Consider the following 20966-nt stretch of genomic DNA (forward strand, 5'->3'; position numbering starts at 1 on the left):
TGGAATGGAGAATAGGTCATACAAGGATAGGTTGAGAGTGCTAGGCCTTTTCTCATTGGAACGGCAAAAGATGAGGGGTGACTTGATAGAGGTTTATAAGATGATCAGGGGAATAGATAGAGTAGACAGTCAGAGACTTTTTTCCCGGGTACAACAGAGTGTTACAAGGGGACATAAATTTAAGGTAAGAGTGGAAGGTATAGGGGGGATGTCGGGGTAGGTTCTTTACCCAGAGAGTGATGGGGGCATGGAATGCGCTGCCTGTGGGAGTAGCAGAGTCAGAATCATTGGTGACCTTTAAGCGGCAATTGGATAGGTACGTGGATAGGTGCTTAAGCTAGGACAAATGTTCGGCACAACATCGTGGGCCAAAGGGCCTGTTCTGTGCTGTATTGTTCTATGTTCTATGTTCTAAATGTTGGTATCTCGGTTCACAGATCATGATCTGGAGGTTCCGGTGGACAGTGTGGTCAAGGGAACTGCCATCCTCTTTTTTTCAGGGCTGCCAGAGAAGTCCATGGCCCCAAATGCTTCAAATAGAAGGAGATTGGGACCCAAGGGCCCAGCCTCACATTGAAGGGATGACCCTATAGAATTGAGATGAAGAGGAATTTCTTCAGCCAGAGGTGGTGAATTTGTGGAGCTCATTCCTACAAAAGGCTACAAAGAACATATCATTGAGTGTATTCAAGACAGATGTAGATTCGTGATAGTAAGGGGATCAAAGGCTATGGAGAGAAGGCAGGAGAATGGGATTGAGAAAAATATCAGCCATAAATAAATGGCAGAGCAGACATGATGAGCTAATTGGACTAATTCTCCTCCTATATCTATGAACTTATGGTCTAAATACTACCAGTGTGAAATGAGATAGCCACCTGGTCAGAGCAGTGCTGACAGTAAAGAAATACTACCAGCACTGTTATAAGAAGATCAATGACCTTCTACTTTCCACAAGGGTAGGTACCATCATCATCTGTCTGCTAACTCACATTCACTCTTTGTCTGCTCTTGCACAGATCTCCCGCTAAGACTAATTCTCTCTCAATTTCCCTATTGCAAGCATCATCTACAATGTCTCCCACTCACCTCATCTAAAGTACATGATTATTGTGAAGGAGGCTTCACCTGAGCGAGACAAAGGCCGAATGATTGAACTGGAAATTTGGTTCAAGTGGGAATTTGCTGCAAAAGGGTGATGGGGTGATTTAACTAAGTTTTACTGCAAGAAGTAGATGTTCCAAACAAGAGCTGTTTGGGAGAAGAAGGTGTGGATGAAGAGGCTGATCTGCAGTGTCATGAAGTTGGTGTGTAAAAATGGCAAAATTGGCAGATCCAAAATGGCGGTGATCTAAAAAGATCACATTGCAGAGCTCTGCACCACTTTGCAAGCGGGACGAAGTCCTAACCTGCACTACTCAGACCGCAATATCCTGGGACTCCATGACCTTTCCAGAGTCCCAGGATATCACCAAATAAACTGTTAGATAGCAACTTAAGCTCAGTTTTTGCTCCAGGAGTGTGAAGAAGGGAAGGGGCACGTCCAAATCTGGGCTGTGGCCCAGCCTGCAGGATCCTCAGGCTCTATTTCCTACCAGGTTCTGGTAAAGGAGCTCGCGAAAACGTACAAGATGTGTGGAAGGCAGATGGAGGAGAAGCTGGCCCCGATCTCTGTCATGCTGCAGAAACAAGCTGGGGGAGACTTCGAGAAAAGAATGGTTGAGGTAAAGCTCAGAGTCACAGTGGTAGAAGCTGATACCAGTTCCTCCAAGGATAGGATCCAGGCCCTGGAGACACAGGCCCGTAATTTGCTTGACCAGGTTGATGACCTTGAGAACAGGGGTAGGAGAAAAAATATTTGAATTGTCGGTCTGGCAGAGGATAAGGAAGGTGAGTGACCAGTGGAATTTATTGAGGACAGCATGTTGAAATCTTTAACTTGGAGGCTCAAATGGGAAGCTTGAAGATTGAGAGGACTCACCAGGTCACAGCGCGGAGGCCAGGTCTGGACCAACATCCTTGTCCTATCTTGGTGCAGTTTCATCACTATAGAGATAAAGAGAGAATCATGGAAGCTTCCAGAATCCAGGGGAAGGAGCCGAAGGCCCCTGTTTATGAGGGCTGTAAGATCATCTTCTTCCAGGACTTCTCAGCGGTGCTCATCCAGAAAAGAGATTCCTATAATGGCATCAATAAAAGACTGAGGGAGCTTGGATTCCAGTACTCTTTTAGTATCCAGCGGTGCTTCGGATCACCTTAGATGGATCTGTACATCTTTTTAATATGTTGGAGAAGGCAAGAGATCTTATGGACAAATTAACTTAATCTGAACAATTTAGTATGTACAAAAAGTAGTGTTATTTAGGTACATCTCTTATTTAAAAAGAAGAAATCTGATCGGGGCTTTCTTTTCCTTTTTGTATTGGTAATAATCTGCTCTAAACCATGCTCAGGGACAGCTGGGATGTTTACTTTCAATTTCTAAGTTAAATTAAATGAAGGGATGGGTGGAGTACTTACTAGTTTTTCAAAATTTCTTTGTTCACATTGTTTTTCCGTGGTGTATTTTCTTTCTTTGGTGTTTGTGTTTGTGGTGCAGCTCTAGCTAGGAGAAGAGAAAATCGTTGCGATGGCTAGATGCCTACTTACAGGCAGTTTATGCCTGGTTCAGGTATTAAAATGCCCTGGCTGCTGTTTTGGCAGCGGGATGGGAAGTTGAGTTTTGGGATGTGTAGATGCCCCCTTTGGGCAGGGGATGAGTTCCCTATTCAGTGCCATTGGTACTTTATATGTTTTTTTTTGGTGTATATAGTCTTTGATAGCTTTTAGGTTTGTTAACTCTAGTGGCCTTAGTTTATGTAGTTTTTATGTTTGATGGATCTTGCGACACTAAGGCTTGGCAATTTGTAATTCGAGTTCCTCCTCTCTCGAATCTAAATGTTCCAGCAGAAGGTTATGACTTGATTAAATGGTGTACCTGAAACATCAAGAGGAATCACTCACCAATTAAGACGTAAAAGGTATTCTCTAGAAAGGAAAAGGTGGATATTGCTTTCTAACATCCACTTGGATGATAGAGAATATTTGAAACTACAGCAGAATGGCTTTGATTGGGTTTACTTTTCATCTTTTAATACCAGAAGTAGGGAATTGGCTGCATTGATTCGGAGGAATCTCTCATTTAAATTACTAGAGTGTGTTAAAGACACACAGGAGGTTTGCGATCCTCAAAGCCCTGATAAACAGAGAAGAATACAGTGTTTTAAATGTTTACTGCCCTCTGGCACATCCCCTTAAAGTTCTCTAAATCAGTCTAAAGTCTCAGCATATCATCATAGGGGGTGATTTTAATTGTCTTATGCATTCCACGGTAGACAGGTTGCCCAAAGGCCCCCCGGTACCCTCTGTAAAAACTAAATAATTAATGGATCTGTGTGTGAGTTAGGGTTGGTGGACATCTGGAGGCCTCACCACCCTACAGGCAGAAATTTTACATTTTTTTCCAATCCGCACAGATGTCACTCCAGGATGATTATGTTTTTCTGACTCCCGTGTCAACCCTGGACTTAGTGGCATCTCGTACAATTGATATGTACCATCTCTGATCACACTGCAGTGTACCTGTTGGTTAAGATTAAGGACACTGTAGTGGGCCTGAGGCAATGGCGAATGGATCTCTTTATCCTTAAGGATAATAAGTTTGTGGAATACTTCTCTAAAGAATTTAGGGCATTCCTAGATATTACTTCAGGCTCAGTTCGTAGCCCATCCATCCTTTGGGAAACTGCCAAAGCCTATGCCAGGGGTTAGTTATCTCCTACTCTGCCAGTAAGAAACAGCAGAAGGGTGAGCAGCAACGTCTCCTTGAAACACAGTTGAGAAGGCAGCCGAGAAAGCTTACTTTGACAGGCCCCCATTGGCCAAGCTACAGAGGATTACGGCACTGCGGTCTGCATTGAATTCTGTGCTCGCGCCGACAGCAAAGAAGGAGTTTACTTTCGCAAAATACAGGTTGTATGAGCATGGTGACAAACCAGGCAAGTAGCTAGCATATCTCGCCAGGTAAAAGAGTGCCCCTCAGGCCAATATGTCGATTAGGGAAGGGGCTGGGAACCTAACATGTGATTCCAAAAAGAGTAATGCAGCATTTCAGGGATTTTACTCTGAATTATACCAATCTGAGGGTTGTGAGGAGGGGCAGGTCAAGATGGAGTCCTTTTTCAAGGATCTGGAGCTTCCAGGTGTGACCCCAAAACAGGAGTCTTTTCTCAATGCCCCTTATCAGAGCAAGAGGTGCAAGAGGCTGTAAAGCAGCTTCAGAGTGGAAAGGCACCCGGTCCTGATGGACTTCCCAGTGAATTTTATAAAGAATTTATAAACATATTGTCAGGTCCGATGCTCAGCATGTTCAATGACTCATAGAGTCATGATCATTTCCCACCATCTCTAAGAGAGGCCAGTATTTCACTTATTCTTAAAAAAGGAAAGGTTCCTTTTTAAGGTGGAGGAACAGAGGGATCTGGGAGTGCAAGTACCTAGATCCCTCAAAGTTGCCACCCAAGTGGATAGGGTTGTTAAGAAAGCATATGATGTTTTGGCTTTCATTAACAGGGGAATCGAGTTTAAGAGCCGCGAGGTTTTGCTGCAGCTCTACAAGTCCCTAGTGAGACCATACTTGGAATATTGTGTACAGTTCTGGTCACCCTACTATAGGAAAGATGTGGAGGCTTTGGAGAGGGTGCAAAGAAGGTTTACCAGGATGCTGCCTGGACTGGAGGGCTTGCCTTATGAGGAAAGGTTGAATAAGCTCGGACTTTTCTCTCTGGAGAGAAGGAGGAAGAGAGGAGACCTGATCGAGGTGTACAAAACAATGAGAGGAATAGATAGAGTCAATAGCCAGAGACTTTTCCCCAGGGCAGCATGGACTGGTACGAGAAGTCATAGTTTGAAGATATTAGGAGGAAGGTATAAAGGAGACGTCAGAGGTAGGTTCTTTACGCAGAGTCGTGAATTCCTGGAATGCGTTGCCAGCTGTGGTGGTGAAAGCAGAGTCATTAGGGACATTTAAGTGACTGCTGGGCATGCACATGGATAGCAGTGAGTTGAGAGTGGGTATGTTACTATATTTTATGTTAGGATTAAATCTCGGCACAACATCGTGGGCCAAAGGGCCTGTTCTGTGCTGTATTTTTCTATGTTCTGTGTTCCAGAGGACTGTGCTTCTTGCAGGCCCATTTCACTCTTAAATGTTGACTTTAAAATCCTCTCTAAGATTTTTGCGTTAAGGCTGGAAACTGTGTTACCTTCTATTGTTAAAAAGAATCAGATGAGCTTCATAAAGGGCCGCAGCTCCTCCAATAATGTTAGCAGACCGTTTACTGTAATTCAAGCGTGTCAACGACAGTCAATACAGCGATTGGTGATTTCTCTAGATGCAGAGAAGGCATTTGATCAAGTTGAGTGGCCGTACCTTTTTTATATTCTAGAGCGGTTTGGCTTGGGCGAAGCTTTTATAAGATGGATAAAGGTCCTCTACAGTGACTCTCTTGCTGCAGTCAGCACCAATGGGGTATGATCAAGTGATTTTAGTATTTTAAGGGACAGCCAACAGGGCTGACAACTTTCGCCATTGTTCTTTCCATTGGTGATTGAACCATTGGCGGAGGCCATTCGTACGGATCCCAGTATATCAGCCCTAGAAGTGGGGTCAAAATTACATAAGATTTTGTTGTACATGGACGATGTCCTCATTTTTTTTGTCAAATCCAGCCATTTCGATGCCTCACCTGATACAATGCATCAGGTCGTTTTGGCACCTTTTCGGGGTACAAGATTAATTTTGCAAAATCAGAGATTATACCTGTGGGTGGTCTTACAAAGGTGCTAGTTCTTGAGGGTGAATCTCAATTCCCATTTAAGTGGTCACAGGAGGGTTTTATGTATTTGGGCATATTCATCACTCCAGTTCTTGATCAGTTGTTTAAAATTAATTTTGTTCAATTACAAAATCAAACAAGATCTTCAAAGATAGGAGGTGTTACTGGTCTCATGGTTAGGTCGGATAGCTCTCATTAAGATGAATATTCTCCCCCATTTGTTGTACCCGATACGAATGCTCCCCTGATTTTCGATAAGCAAACGTTCAGGAGACTGAATGGCTGGTTCAGCTCTTTTATTTGGCAGAACAAGCGACCCCTTATTAAATTAGCTAAACTGCAACTGCCTCACAGACTGGGGGGAGTGGATCTCCCAGATATTAAAAACCATCAACTAAGCTCACTTTTATCTTACGTGAGTCATTGGGCTTGTGGGGATCCTCTTTCTATATGGTTAGATATCGAAACCTCCCAGGCAAGGTGCCTCCAAACTAGCTTGCTGTTTTTGGACAAAATGAAGACAGTTAACGAATATTGCCATTACCTAATAGTTATCAATATTGTTAAAGCATGGAGGGCAATTCGGCAGAGGGAAGGCAATATTGGCAAAACATCTTTTCTTACACCTATATTGAGTATTTTGGGTTTTCAACTGTAGATAATGCATTCAGGATTCAAACATTGGGCAGCTAGGGGTTTGTCTTGCATGGGTGATTTGTTTGAGGGAGACCCTCTGATATCTGTTGTTCAATTAGCACAGAAATACGAGCTATCTAGTAGGGACTTCTATCATTTTTTTAAAATTAGGAATTTTATTCAAGAAAAAACTACACTTTTAACTGATCCCTACAAATCCAAAATAGAGAGGAAGGTGCTCTGTGCTAAGGGTACACTTTATGTCAGAACTTTACATCATCAACGAGAGGGGCAGCCCCTCAGATGCGTTTGATCGGCTTTGCAGGGTGTGGGAGAGCGAGCTACACATTGAGATCTCCTCAGAGGCAAGGGAAGATACTTGGCAAAATGCAAGAAAGGTATCAATTTGCAATAGGACCCATGCTTTACAGTTGAAGATTCTCCACAGGGGTCCACTTTGCAAAATTTAAACCAGGAGTATCTTCAGCATGCTTCAAGTGTAAAGTTAGTACGGGCACTCTTACCCATTGTCTCTGGTCCTGTGGTAGGCTTCAAATATCCTGGAGCACTGTGGCAGGTGCAATGGAGGGGATTTTGGGTGTAAAGGTGAAAAAGGACCCGATCTCTCTTCTTCTTGGTCTGCCGTGTATTCCTTGTAAATGCACATAAGGAAAAACTTTTCAACATCCTCACTTTCTGTGCAAGAATAAATATCTTGTTAGGATGACTGTCCAAAAATCCCCCGGGCCTGTCACGTAAGATTGTTATTGAGCATGTCCCTTGGATTTTCTTACAGGTATGGTACACAACAAAACGGAGAATTTCTATAAGACATGGCAGCCCTTTTTGGAATACCTGGACACAGATTTGTCTGCCACACTAATAAGAACATTTATATAGCTGTAATGATTATGTTTTACGAGTCCAATATCCAGAGAGGGGAAATTGCGAACGTATGAATATGTGAAAATTAATGTAGTCAATATTCAAGAGTTAGTGTTTTGTTTTGCTGAGCTGTATTATTATTATTTATTAGTTTGTTGTTAGTTATTATTTATTTAGTTAAGTAGTTAATTGGGATTTTTAAAGTATATTTTTATATATATTTATACATTTGTACATGAGGGTGGTTTGGGTTTTTAAATGTTTTTGCGTTCTTTCTTTGTATTGTTTTGAATTGTATTGTTTTGTATTTGTTGTAACATTTAAAAATCTATTTTTCTATAAAAATATATTTTTAAAAAGACAAAAATGGTAAAATTGTAAAGTGAATTGTAAAACAGGTGTGGTACCGTTAAGAGATTGTGTTTTGTCTGTGCTTGGAAGTTTGCAAGCATTGTGCAGAGCCCCAAAACTGAAACTGGAGACTTTCCAGTTAGCAGGCCCATGCTGCATTTTTACCCAGACAACAGTTTCAATTCAGCCAATTAATTTAAAAAGGCACTTGGAGATTAAGGACCAATTAGATTCAAATCTGTTGGCTTTGACTACCTTGAATCAATCCAATTGTAAAGAAGTTAAGAGGTAATCATGGGTACAAAAGATATGGGTATTTGAAATTTAAGAGAGAGAGCCAAATGCCATCTGAACGGGTGAGAGCAAAGTGACACCTGAGAAAGAAATATTGGGCTCTCACAAGACATGCCTGCAAGAAAACCCTCTAAAAAGCACTATCTGTCGATAAAGGTACAAGGCACGTTTAGTAAATATTCTTTACACCAGAAAATGACTGAGAAGGAATTTTGGACAGGAGACTTCCACGGAGAGACGCATTCAGAACAGAAGACTTTCCGAGAAAATATTTCCAACAGCAGAATCAGCGGAGAGGAAGAGGAGCATTCTGGAATTTTGTGAATTTTGAGAGACTATGTTTCAATTTATTGTTTTCTTTTTAATTGGGTTTATATAAGTGGGAGCTGAAAAATGTGTTGCTGAAAAAGCGCAGCAGGTCAGGCAGCATCCATGGAACAGGAGAATCAATGTTTCAGGCATAAGCCCTTCTTCAGCATGCTGCCTGACCTGCTGCGCTTTTCCAGCGACACATTTTTCAGCTCTGATCTCCAGCATCTGCAGTCCTCACTTTCTCCTCTTTATATAAGTGGGACCTGTGTTATTGAAATAGCATACCAATGGAATTTAATTCCGTTAGGGAGTATTTGTTCAGTTTGTTGGAATTCTGTTAATTTGTTCACTGTTGGGAATTAGATAAATAAATTGTTACTTGTTGGTCTTGAGTAGCTGAAAGGATTCTATTCCAGTTAACCACTCCTTTATAACAAATTGGGTGGTCAGAGTTAAGTTATGCCCCTTGACGCACTTCTTTTATCAGATTATGAGGTGAGGTGGTTCTCTCTGGGTGTTTCAATTTTAATTATCAGAAGAGTGTCAACATCTGCTCTGTAACAGCAGTGAGACTAGTGGCTGAGTGAAGTTATAAGCATCAGCATGAATGAGTACAGGGAAAGAAGCTGATTAGTGAATAGCATTGATAAATATTCCTGGTCTTTAAAATAAAAGTGAGATCTTTAAATCCTGGTGAATCAAATAACCAGAGCTGTAGACATGGCTTTAAAGCAATTTTGTGGAACATTGAGAAAGTAGAAATTTATGCACACTAAGCAAAAGGATATGGCAGCTATTTGGATAGTAGTATCCAGAGTGGGACAGAAGGGAACAAGGAATACAAAGGAATTCCCCTCCAAGCCTCAACCAACCAGACTTGTAATTATATGACCAGTCAAAATCCTAGAGCTCCCATACTCAGAATTCTGTGTATCTATACCTAATGGACTGCAACAATTAAGAATGTGACTCACCATCACTTTCTCTCCAATTTCCCTTGAGAAAAAGGGAGAAAAGCTTGCCTTTCTAGTAGCAATCACGTCCCATGAAAGAAAAAAAATGCTTGAAGCCTGTGCTTTTGGGTGTAGAAGTAAAGATCATGTGCACAGCAGTATTTTTAGGCCCAGCCATGAATTGTTTCTACTGGCTGCTGCTTCAGCTTCCAGCTCATGGAAGCAGTCAGCTGCAGTATAATGAAACATCAACCAAAAAACACGAAGCAGTCAGGAATATTTAGAGCATTGAAGTTGGTTTTGGATTTCCCAGTCATAGAGCCAGTAAGACACAATTTGCTTGAATGTCTTGCTTCTATATTGTAAATATCTATGATTGTATAGTTCTATGACCTCATTGTTTTCCATCTGTTACTAGTTGAACTCTCTTTGTATCACATTGAATGTCTTCTGTAAGTGATGAGAATGTACAGTTAATTAAAATAAGTGAACAGTTCAGAAACACAACCTTAATTCCAATGTATCCCATAAGTAACATTTTACAAGCATTCAACAATTCATATCAAGTACAATATAGAAGCCTCTTTACTGCAGCTGAGGTTGTGATTATCAAATTGAGGCTGCTGCATTATCTGAATGGTATCTTCTATGCTATAATCACTCTGTAATTCTATTATTTTATTCTGCCCATCACCATATAGCAGATCTTCCCTTCTGTTCTCTTCTTATAAGCTTAAACACCCTTACATTTCTATCTTCATTCTGTAATGATGAAAGGTCATTGGCCTAAAAAAACTATTATTCTTTCCAGAAGTTGCCTATGTGCAGATTATTTCAAACTTTTTTTTGTTTTATTTCAGGGCACTTCACTTCAGTACTTTTGTTTAAAATTTCCCATCTTCCTTTTTCTAGAAATGATGAAGAGCAAAGAATATAAAAAGCAGGAGATGGGAGTGAGATCACTTGAGGTTCTTTGCGTAACAGACAAGCAATACTGGAAAGCAATTCATTCTGCAGGTGAGAAGAACTAATGTGAAGATATAACAAACCCAATAGAAATGACAAAGAAACATTAAAATGATTATCCTCATTTATAAACCACTCCCAACATCAATCAGGCCCTTCAACTCTGTTCCCAAGTGGATTTTCCATTTTTCTGATTGCAGTCTACAATGAATCCTTTTCATCGAAACCATCAGCCATGGGAGAGTCTTCCGTCTCCCTAATGCAACATTAATTTTCTTCCTATACCTTTCACTTTGCAACCTATCTCTTAACTTAAAAGCATCTTCAAAAGTTGTTGATGCTTATGCCCTTTACTCCCTCATCCCAAATCTCTTTCTCAGAATTCTGGTTCCTTGTTACATGGAATGGAAATAAGAATGCAAATTTTTGGGAGATGGCCAGAATCTTTATAATTATGCTTTTAGGCTTCCTGAAAAACATAAGAATGATCAGTTGCATTAGTGCTTCAAATTTCACAGGCTTAGTTAAATAACAAAAATATTGGCTTCTGGAAAATTTGGTTTTAGTTCTAGATTCTAACATTCTAATCCTGGGTGAGGGATTTCGATGTCCATCACCAAGAATAGCATGGCAGCAGACCCACTGATCAAGTTGATCAGATCCTAAAGTCTGCTAGACTGTATCTGCAGCAGGTGGTGGGGGAGCCAACAAGAGGGAAAAACATACCAGCTGCAGATGGATTGGTTCATTGACAGTCATGGTAAGAGTGACCATTCCACAGTCCATGTGGACATAAAGTCTCAGCTTCACATTGAGAATACCTACACTATGTTGTGTGGCACGATCATTATGCTAAATGGAATAGACTTCAACAGATCTAGCAACTCAAGACTGGGAATGCATGAGGTATTGTGAGCCATCAGCAGCAGCAGCAGAATTGTACTTCAGTACAATCTGCAACCTCACAGTCCAGCCTCTTCCCCACTCAAACATTACCATCAAGTCATTGGATCAACTATGGCTCAATTAAGAGGAGCAGCACCAGGCATACCTAAAAATGAGGTGTCAACCTGGTGAAGCTACCAAACAGGATTACTTGCATGCCAAACAGCATGACCATAACGTAATAGACTGGGCGAAGTGATCAGCTCAGAACTAAGCTCTACAGTCCTGCCACACCCATTCGTGAATGGTGGTGGACAAGTAAACCACTCACTGGAGGAAGATTCTCCACAAATATCCCTATCCTCAAAGATAAGAATGAAATATTTGCAGCAATCTTCAGCCAGAAGTACCAAGTGGATGATTCATCTCAGCTTCCTCCAGTGGCCCCCAACATCACAGATACCAGTGATCAGCCAATTCGATTCACTCCACATGATATCAAGAAATGGATGGAGGCACTTGATTCTGCTCAGTGACTCCCTGTTTGACTTCCACCACTCAGCTCCTGATCTCAGTACATCCTTTGTTCAAACATGGACAATAAAGCTGAATTTCAAATGCGGGGTGAGAGTAACAGCCCTTTACATCAAAGCTGCATTTGACAGAGTGTGGCATGAAGGAACCCTAGCAAAATTTGAATCAATGGGTATCAGGGAGCAAACTCCCTGCTGGATGGAGTTATATCTGGCACATGGAAAGATGGTTGTAGTTGTTGCAGGTTAGTTATCTCAGCTCTAGGACACCTCTGCAGCATTTCATGAGGTTAGTGTCCTCAGCCCACTACCTTCACCTGCTTTATTAATAAATCCCTCTGTTATAAGGTCAGAAGTGGGGATGTTCACTAATGATTGCAACTCCTCAGATACTGAATTAGACAACGTTAAAATGCAACAAGATCTGTAAAATATTCAGGCTTAGGCTTACAAGTGACAAATAACGTTTGTGGTACAAATGCATGGCAATGACCATCTCCAATAAGAGACAATCTAATCACTGCCCCTTGGCATTCAATGCTGCTACCATCACTAAATCCCCTACTACCAAATCCTTGTGGTTACCATTGACCAGAAACTCAACTGGACTCGCCACATAAACACAGTGACCACACAAGCAGGTCAGAGGCTAGGAATACTGAAGCAAATAACTCACTTCCTGACTCCCTAAAGATTGTCCACCACCTACAAGGCATAAGTCAGGAGTATGTTGGAATACTTCCATTTGTCTGAATAGATGCAGCTCCAACAACACTCAAGAAGCTTGACACCATTCAAGACAACAGTCTGCTTGACTGGTACCATATCTACTAGCATCCACTCCCTCCACCACCAATGTTCAGTAGCAGCAGTATGTATTATCTATAAGATGCACTGCAGAAATTCACCATATATCCTTGGACAGCAAATGTATGATCACTTCCTTCTAGAAGGACAAGGGCAGCAGATACATGGCAACACCACCACCTGAAAATTCCCCTCCAATCACTCACCACCCTGACTGATAATATGTTGCTGTTCTTTCACTGTTGCTTGATCAAAATCCTGGAAATTCCAGGGCATTATGGGTCAACATACAACATGTGAATTACAGCAGTTCAAGAAGGCAGCTCATCACGACCTTCTCAAGACCAATAAAAAAAGTGCTGGCCAGCCAGTGATGCCCAATTAATAAAAATAAATTCAGACTCTACAGTATTTTGCTTTTATACCTATCCATACAATATTGATATTTAAACTACCTTTTTTCCTCCCAGGGTGGTGTTTTGAAAGGTTTTGATAATTTTGGATAAGTTGAATGTCATCTTTATGAGATGCAGCACTGCTAATTCTACTTTAGTGGCCCAAATTTATGTTGGCTGTACATAATTATAGCATCAGCTACATTAAACCTTATTAGGTCTGGCACTGATTATTTTCATTGTTTTAAGAAATATGAGTTGAGAAGACCAATATTTATTATCCATCCCGAATCGCCCAGGACATGGTGATGGCATCTGTAGTGCATGCTGTTCAAGTGGAAGTTTAAGCAGAATGGTGGCTCAGTGGTTGGCACCGCTACCTCACAATACCATGGACACATGTTCAGTTCCACCCTCGGGTGACTGCCTGTGTGGAGTTTGTACATTCTCGCTGTGTCTTTGTGGGTTTCCTCTGGGTTCTCTATGTTTCCTTCCACTGTCCAAAATGTGCAGTTTAGTTGCTTGGCCATGCTAAGTTGTCCACGGATATGCATGCTAGATGGATTAGCCATGGGAAATACAGTGTCACTAGGGTATGAATTTGGGTGGGATGCTCTTTGGTGGGTCAGTATGGGCTGAATGGCCTGTTTCCACACTTTAGGGATTCTATGAAGTTCCAAGATTTTAACACAATGACTGTGGAGGAATGGCAATATGGTTTCATATCAGGACTCCCTGTGCTTTGTAAGTGAAGGTTCCCATCCGTTTGCTGCACTTGCTTTTCTTGGTGTAGAGATCAAGGGTGGTGGTGGAATGAAGACTGAGTTACTTAGTGAGATTCTTTGGAAAGTATAATTCAAGGCACTTTTATATTGATAATGCAGTGACAAAATTAGGACAAAAGTACTCCCACTACTTTTAGTACCATAAAGTAATCAATACAAATCCTATATCTTTGACAGCATAATATTTTGAAGCCCTCATGAAAATAAGGAGTTAGGCCTCAAATGAAGTTTAGTATTCAGTGGCTTTAAAAAGAGATAAGACAGCGATTGGTCAAGGGTCTCCACCTTTTTTTATTCCTTTGGGTAATTAAGCAGATGGTGGTGAGCTGCCTCTTGACCTGTAGTCTGTCTGGTATGGGTTCAGTTAAAGTGCTGATAGGAAGGGAGTTTCAGGATTTTGACTCATTGACAATGATTGGATTAAGCATACACTGCTTTGTTGTGTTGCATTAATACATAGATATTACCAGCGAAAGATAGCCATTTGACCCTTCTCTACTGCCTTGAATTTACTTGCTTTTCAAGAGCTGACTTCATGTCCCACTTTCTGATTTCTCGATAAATTCAGAACTTCTCAATAAACACAGAAAGTTGAAAGTTGCTGAAAAGTATAAGAAACTAGATTGTGTCCTATATAACACTGACTTGTTCAATTTTTTTTATTTAGGTAGCATTCCTGCTCTTGTAGATCTGTTACACAGTAAATATGAGACTCTGCAATGTATTGCTGCTGCTGTGCTGTGTAATCTCTCAAGCTATCCTGAAGTCTGCCAATCGATTATTGATTATAATATCATCCCAGTTCTTATTGAATTACTGCACAGTAAACAGCCTGAGCTTCAATCACGTTGTTCTGTCATCCTGTATGATATTGCCCTGATTGATGATAACGCCAGTCTAATCGCTTCCCTTGTAAGTAACGCTTGCTCATAGCACTAATTTTTTAAAAATTGTAGAATTCAATGTATTCTCAAAGAGATGGCATCATAATGTTGTTTTCTTTTGAACTGTAGAATGCTTTGGCACCATTTTTGAATTCCAGAATGTTTTAGCATTTAAAAAAAATCACTTCAATTTTAGAACTTTTTTTTCTCTTTATACCATCGAAGTTTCTGTTAGGTTACATTGGTCTTTCCAATGCAATTTGACTAAAATTAGCCAAACTAGTACAAATAAATTTAAGAATTTCAAATGCAAGTCAAACTCAAATCAGGTTTCCATATTCTTTTGTGCTGGGAACAGTCCCTATCCTTAAACTGGCCATGTGCAGGTCAAATTAATCACCTGTAGCTGAACTACAATTATTTTGCAAGCCTTAAAGGAGGTCCTTCAAAGTAAGGAAACTAATAGACCACTTTTTAAAAGTTATAAGTATTAAAAGTATTACATTCATCAATAACTGATGGCTGAAAGCCAATGAAAACAATAAATGCCTCCTCACAGAATTCTGGGAATTCATTTCCATTTACCTCATATCCATTTATTCGTTGTTGACAGATTAGACACTGTAAAAGTTCCAAGCGCCTATATTGAGGCAAAAATACCAAAAGCCCCAGAAATCAGAAATCCCACCCACATATGCATAGTTTCTGATTTTTGCACAGACATGTTCATGGAATGTAAATTGTGCAGAGCAGAATAGGTCTGTTTCAGTTAATTTATTTTAGATGGCCAGAGCATATCTTTGGTGAAATGACATACCCCAATGGATTCGATTCTAGATCACATCTTAGGTTTAGATTGGCACCCCTTTATTCTGAGGTGCCCTAGGGTCCTGGACTCTCCTGGAAGAAACATTCTCTGAACATTTACCCTGTCAATCTCCTTAAGAATCCTGTATGTTTCAATGAGGTCAACTCTCATTTTCCAAAACTCCTGTTTAGACTTTGCTCATGGGACAATCGCTCCAGGCTGGGAGCCATACTGGTGAACCTTTTCTTAACCGTCTCCAGTGAAATAAAACCTTTCCTTGGGTGAGGGAACCAAAGTGCTTGCAATATTCCAGATGTGGTATCACCAACACATTGTACAGTTGCAATGAAACTTTCGTACTCATTCCATTGGCATTTTGGATTACCTTCTGCGCCTGTGTGCTTGCTTTCTGTGTTTCATGTATGGGTACTCCAGCTCCATTTGGATTGCACATTTCGGCGTGTTTTTCCATTTAAATAATAGTGTTTTGTTTTTCCTTCCAAAATAAACAACTTCACATTTTTGCACATTATACAAGTACCTTCTAATACATTTAATATGTTTTAAAATACTGTCTGACTGAACTTGCTCATGAAAACTTTATGTTTGCATTAATAAAAATTAGTTTAAACATGAATTTGAACCTTAAATTCAATGAGAAGTGCTAGTACAATATGCATTTGGATGATGATTACATCCAAATTTGAAACGTTATTCATATCTTTCAGCCTTTGCCAACTTTTGCTTCACCTCATCTGTTGGAGATGATTGACAGTATTCATTACCTATTTCTTCTTGGTACAACATGTTAATTAGCACATCACTGCAGTGTAGAGCTACAAAATTAATGATTGAGAAAGGATATCAAAGAAAAGCTCACAGCTATCATACATTCCATCATTCTGCACTGTCAAACACATTATTATATTTTCAGTGAAACTAACTGTTGACTGAATGTATAATAGTGAAAACCATCCACTCCTGATTATAGTCTCCACACCCTGTTTTAGCAAATAATGATGGGCAAGTCAAATCACAGAGTTCATTAAGAAAGCTTTCTGTCAGATGTAGAATGTAGACATACTGTGGGACCTATTATAAAATGTTTGCAAATGAGGATAAATTGAGCATCAGAACCATATTACCAGCATCTTTGTCACCCAGCAACCATTCATTGGTTTGCAGTGATGGTTCAGTAGAGTTGACTCAATTGCCTGCTACCAGAATACCAAGTATCGATGCACATATTTTGCTGCTTATGGTCACCTAACAGCTGGATGTTGAGTGTGTAGAATCTCTCTTGGTTCTGGTATAAGACCCAGTTGGCATCTTGTATAAGTAAAATGCAATATGTGATGTTAGTTGCCTTCTTTCATGCATTGGGGTGCCTGCAATCCTAGCAAAGCCACATATTCACTTTTCCTGCTGGTCTTTGGGAAGAGAAAATGGAAGTTAACTATTCTCTTTGAATAGGGCATCAGTAATCTCCTTTACAGCACATTAGATGACAAACTGTAAGATGTAACAATGACAGGTATCCCCCGCTATCCAAAAGTAGAGCGTTCCTATGAAACCTTTCAAAAGACAAAATGGCATAAAGTGAAGAAGCATTAATTTAAATGGGAAAAATGTTGCCCTTTATCAGAAAAGCGAAAATCCTCTTCAGAATTTCTTTCTGTTAGCGAAAACAGATACTAATGTAGGACCTTCATAAAAGCAAAGTGGCATTAACCAAATTTTTGAAAAACAGGGGATGCCTGTATCTCTAACCCCAGCTTGGAAACATCCAGAACTTAAATGTTAATCATCACAGTTTTCTACACAGTAATATTTCCTCTGATGTAAGCTTTCTGTGGTTGCTACAACAAGTAGCATATTTTAGTGAATACATTCTTATCAAAGAGGAGGCCATTGAGAACTATAGAGAGTGGGGGGTAATATTTACAAAACAAATTGGGGGGGTTTGAGCAAAGAGATATATTAAGAGTAAAAGGATTACCAGGGAAACAGTGGCACCTATTAGAGACCAAAGGGTCATTCTGTGCATGGAGCGAGATGTGCATGGGTGAGATTTGAAGTGAATATTTCTCAGCTGTACTCAAAAAGGAGAAAGATTTTGTAACTGGAGATTTCAGTTGGACTGTTGAGGTTTTAGACCATGTTAAGATTAATTAAGAGGAGATATGAAGTGTTTTACCAGGCAAAAGTGTGCATCCCCAGGGCCTAAGATGTATCCCAGGCTGTTATGGGAGACAAAGGATGAGATTGCTGGGGCCTTGGCAGAGATATTTAACTTGTCACAGCTTAGACATTTGGGAAAAAGGACCTGTTTCTATGCTAATCAACTCTTTGACTCGAAAGTGCAGACATTGTCACTTTGTTTTTTTTTTGTCTGAGATTCTGGTAAGGAGAAATGATCTCCTGCTGAAATATCTTCTTTTGTGTTCTTCCTCCCCTGAGCTCTTGTATCAGTGTCTTGGTCTTCATGGCCTCTACTCATTCTCTCATTCATCCTGGACTCCAGGAGGAATGTTTACAATTAACCCCATGCCTGTAAGCAACTAGTTTTGCAAAGACCTTGGGGTTAAAACAAAGTTCTTCAGTGTTTATCACACCACTCTCTGTAGATTCTTGCAACTTTTAAATTCTAAGAAATGCACTATATAGTTGTATAATCATTGTAAGATCAGAGGAAATCGAACAGTGACTAATCAACTTCTTTTATATCCCGTTGAATAGTACTGGTGAGCCCTACTCTGCTGCCTAATGCATATTCACCTCTGCGAGTTTAGGAAAGGGTGTTGGCTAGAGCACTGAGCTTTGAAATTGTGCAGTTACTTCAAGTTGGCATTACATATATTGATTGTATCATGATGTTTATACACTGTATCCTTCTGGCAGATTTTAATTGTTAGTATACTTCTGAGTGAAGTTCACAGCTGAAGTGTGTACGTGCAACAAATGCCATTTTGGTCCCTCCGCAGCATTGACAGCATCAAACCAATGGCCCAAAACTGTCTTCAATCTTTTAACTGAGCCATTAGGACTTTAAAGATATTTTTAACTCTCCTTTTCAGTTATGACGTATCTTTTCGCAGATTGAGACTTGAACTCAAGCTCCCTGGACCAGTGGGAGGCACAATACCATTGTGCCACTAAACCCTTAAACTGGGCTGTAATGAGTACAAAAGCAAGAAGTTATGATAAACTTTTGTACAATATGGGGATTTCAGCTACATTGGATAGACTGAAAAAGCTGAAGTTGTTCTTAGAAAATAGAAGGCTCATCATTCATTTGACAGAGATATTCAAAATTGTAAGAGATATGCAGAGGAGCATATCTGTTGATGAAAAGGTCAAGATCAAGAAGACACAGATTGACAAAAGAACCAAAGGTGGCATGAAGAAAAATGTTTTTATGCACTGAATGATTGGGATCTAAAATCCATTAGTTGAAAGGTGACTGGAGAGATTCAGTCATGGTTTCCTTGAAGGCAACCAGTTGTAGGGTTGCAAGGGAATGGTGGCAGAGTGAGTCTCACTATATTACACTTCCAAAGAACATGGGTTTGATAGGCCAAATGGCCTCCTTCTGTATTGTACTATAAAAATTATCTAGAATTTCTGTAACTTTAACCTTAAACTTATGTATTCTCTTTGACTCATTGGAACTGTGCCTAATGAAGTATCCTTGAACATTTATTCTTTTGATTCCTTAGGGTGCAATTCCTCCACTGGTGAGGATTTTAAATTCTGAAGTCGAAGATGTATTAATCAATGCAACTAGATGCATTCGGATATTATGCACTAATAATCCAGTTAATCAGACCTTAGTAGCAAATGAAGGAGCAATTCCTCTATTAGTGGAGCTGTTAAGTGTGACTTCAGGTAATTTGTTTTCAAACGATTTTCCAAAATTGTCGATTGGACTTAATGCTCAAGCGAAATTCAAGTAGAGTTGGACATTTGCCCATAATGAGTGTACTGATTCCACTGCAGTTTTCAGGGTCAACTTAATTTCAATGAAATTAGGTTGCAGCATGATAGATTTTAGTTGATGGAAGCTCACTATTTGGATCCAGGATTGATTTGTTGCTGAAGAATTTGAAAGCCTAAATTAAATTTACTAACCTTAAGTATGTGTAAGCCCAAAATATCTGCACATGGTCCATAGGATACCAAGCATCATTGATAAAGACCTTCTGCACGTTATCAGGTATAGGATGGAGACACTATTTAGTAAAGACATTGCTTATTGTAAGAACAAATACAAGATGTGACCATTATGTACAAAATGTTTAGTTTCATGCATCTGTCACCATCCGCATTGTGGTTAGCTTGCAGAAAGACTGGGCAGAGTTTTTCTTTTTTGAAACTAAGCATGGAGGTGTGTTTAAAAACAGGAACAACTTCCATATGGGTTGTTGGCTTTGTTTTGCAAAATTATGTTCTTCTCAGCTCATTATATATGCACAGGTAGGTAAGATCCCAAATTTCATGGGCATGAAATCTGAAATCCCCCCGGACCTTCAAACCTCCAACATTTAGTTACCATATTTAAGACACCAACACAACACTCAACTCTCTGCAACCCAGGGACATCACTCCACCACAGCCCATCATCCCACACATTCTTGGAGATGACACGGGACAGGGAAAATGTGATTCCATGCTTTAACAATACTGCCCTAGAGATTCTTCTGAAGGCTGTCCAGGAGAGAAAATATATTTTTCTTTCCCCAATTGATGGCAACAGGACACCATCCTGACTGCCAAAAATAGCCAGGGCAGAGATAGCTGCAAATGTTAGTGACAGTGGATAGCTCAAGAGCTGCAAGATGAAAGATTTTAAAGCCATAACAAGGTGAATGATCTGCTCCACTCTGCTTTGTTCTACACAACAGCTTATTCAAGTTTCATGCTCCTATATGTGTGAGTTAGCATTGTAAAACTGCCACTGCAAAATACTGCCTCTTGGGAAGCCAGACATTTTCATCAGATGTCTCATGTACAGTCAATATCTGTCATTTGTTTGGAGGTACTATGTAGCATTACTTGCACCACAGTAAGTATTGCCTCCCACACATCTGGCAAGGTTAACATTTCAAACCTAAAAGAAGCTACAACACTTAGCAGCTCACACAGTATCAGGTCACATACCTTCCTTATCACCGCGAGAGGAATTTGCAGATCTGAGGAATTTGCCGATCTAATAGCTTTTTCCCGAAGGGTTTCATGGGATTTGGGCATTACCTCAAACTATGATCTTTTGAGTTTTTTCTAATTCAGTCATGAAATGTAGGTTTCTCTAAGTGGACCAGCAGTTATTGCCATCTTGGAGGGAAGGGTGTTCCCATGAATCTGCTGCCCTTTTCCTTCTAGATGGTAGTGGTTTGCTGCTTAAGGAATCTTCGTGATTTTCCTAAATCCTTCTTGTAGATGGGTGCACACTGCTGCTACTGAGTGGAGGGGGTGAATATTTGTGGATGTGGTGCTAATCAAGCAGTCTGTTTTGTTCTGGATAGTATTAAGCTTCTTGAGTGTTGTTGGAGCTGTACCCGTCTTGGTAACAGGGAAATTCCACCACACTCCTGAC

The 20966-nt window shown here is 40.2% G+C and overlaps 1 protein-coding gene across 1 annotated transcript in view; it reads left to right on the forward strand.

Moving 5' to 3' along the window:
* The window catches only part of ankar (ankyrin and armadillo repeat containing), a 160119-nt gene that overhangs the window by 70862 nt on the left and 68291 nt on the right, over positions 1–20966 (forward strand). Inside the window, exons 11-13 of the mRNA XM_043694464.1 lie at positions 10220–10324; positions 14346–14590; positions 19090–19258. Coding sequence (XP_043550399.1) covers positions 10220–10324; positions 14346–14590; positions 19090–19258 — 519 coding nt within the window. The remainder of the gene's footprint in view (positions 1–10219; positions 10325–14345; positions 14591–19089; positions 19259–20966) is intronic.

The sequence above is a fragment of the Chiloscyllium plagiosum genome, chromosome 7 (assembly GCF_004010195.1).
Source record: "Chiloscyllium plagiosum isolate BGI_BamShark_2017 chromosome 7, ASM401019v2, whole genome shotgun sequence".
Lineage (NCBI taxonomy): Eukaryota > Metazoa > Chordata > Chondrichthyes > Orectolobiformes > Hemiscylliidae > Chiloscyllium > Chiloscyllium plagiosum.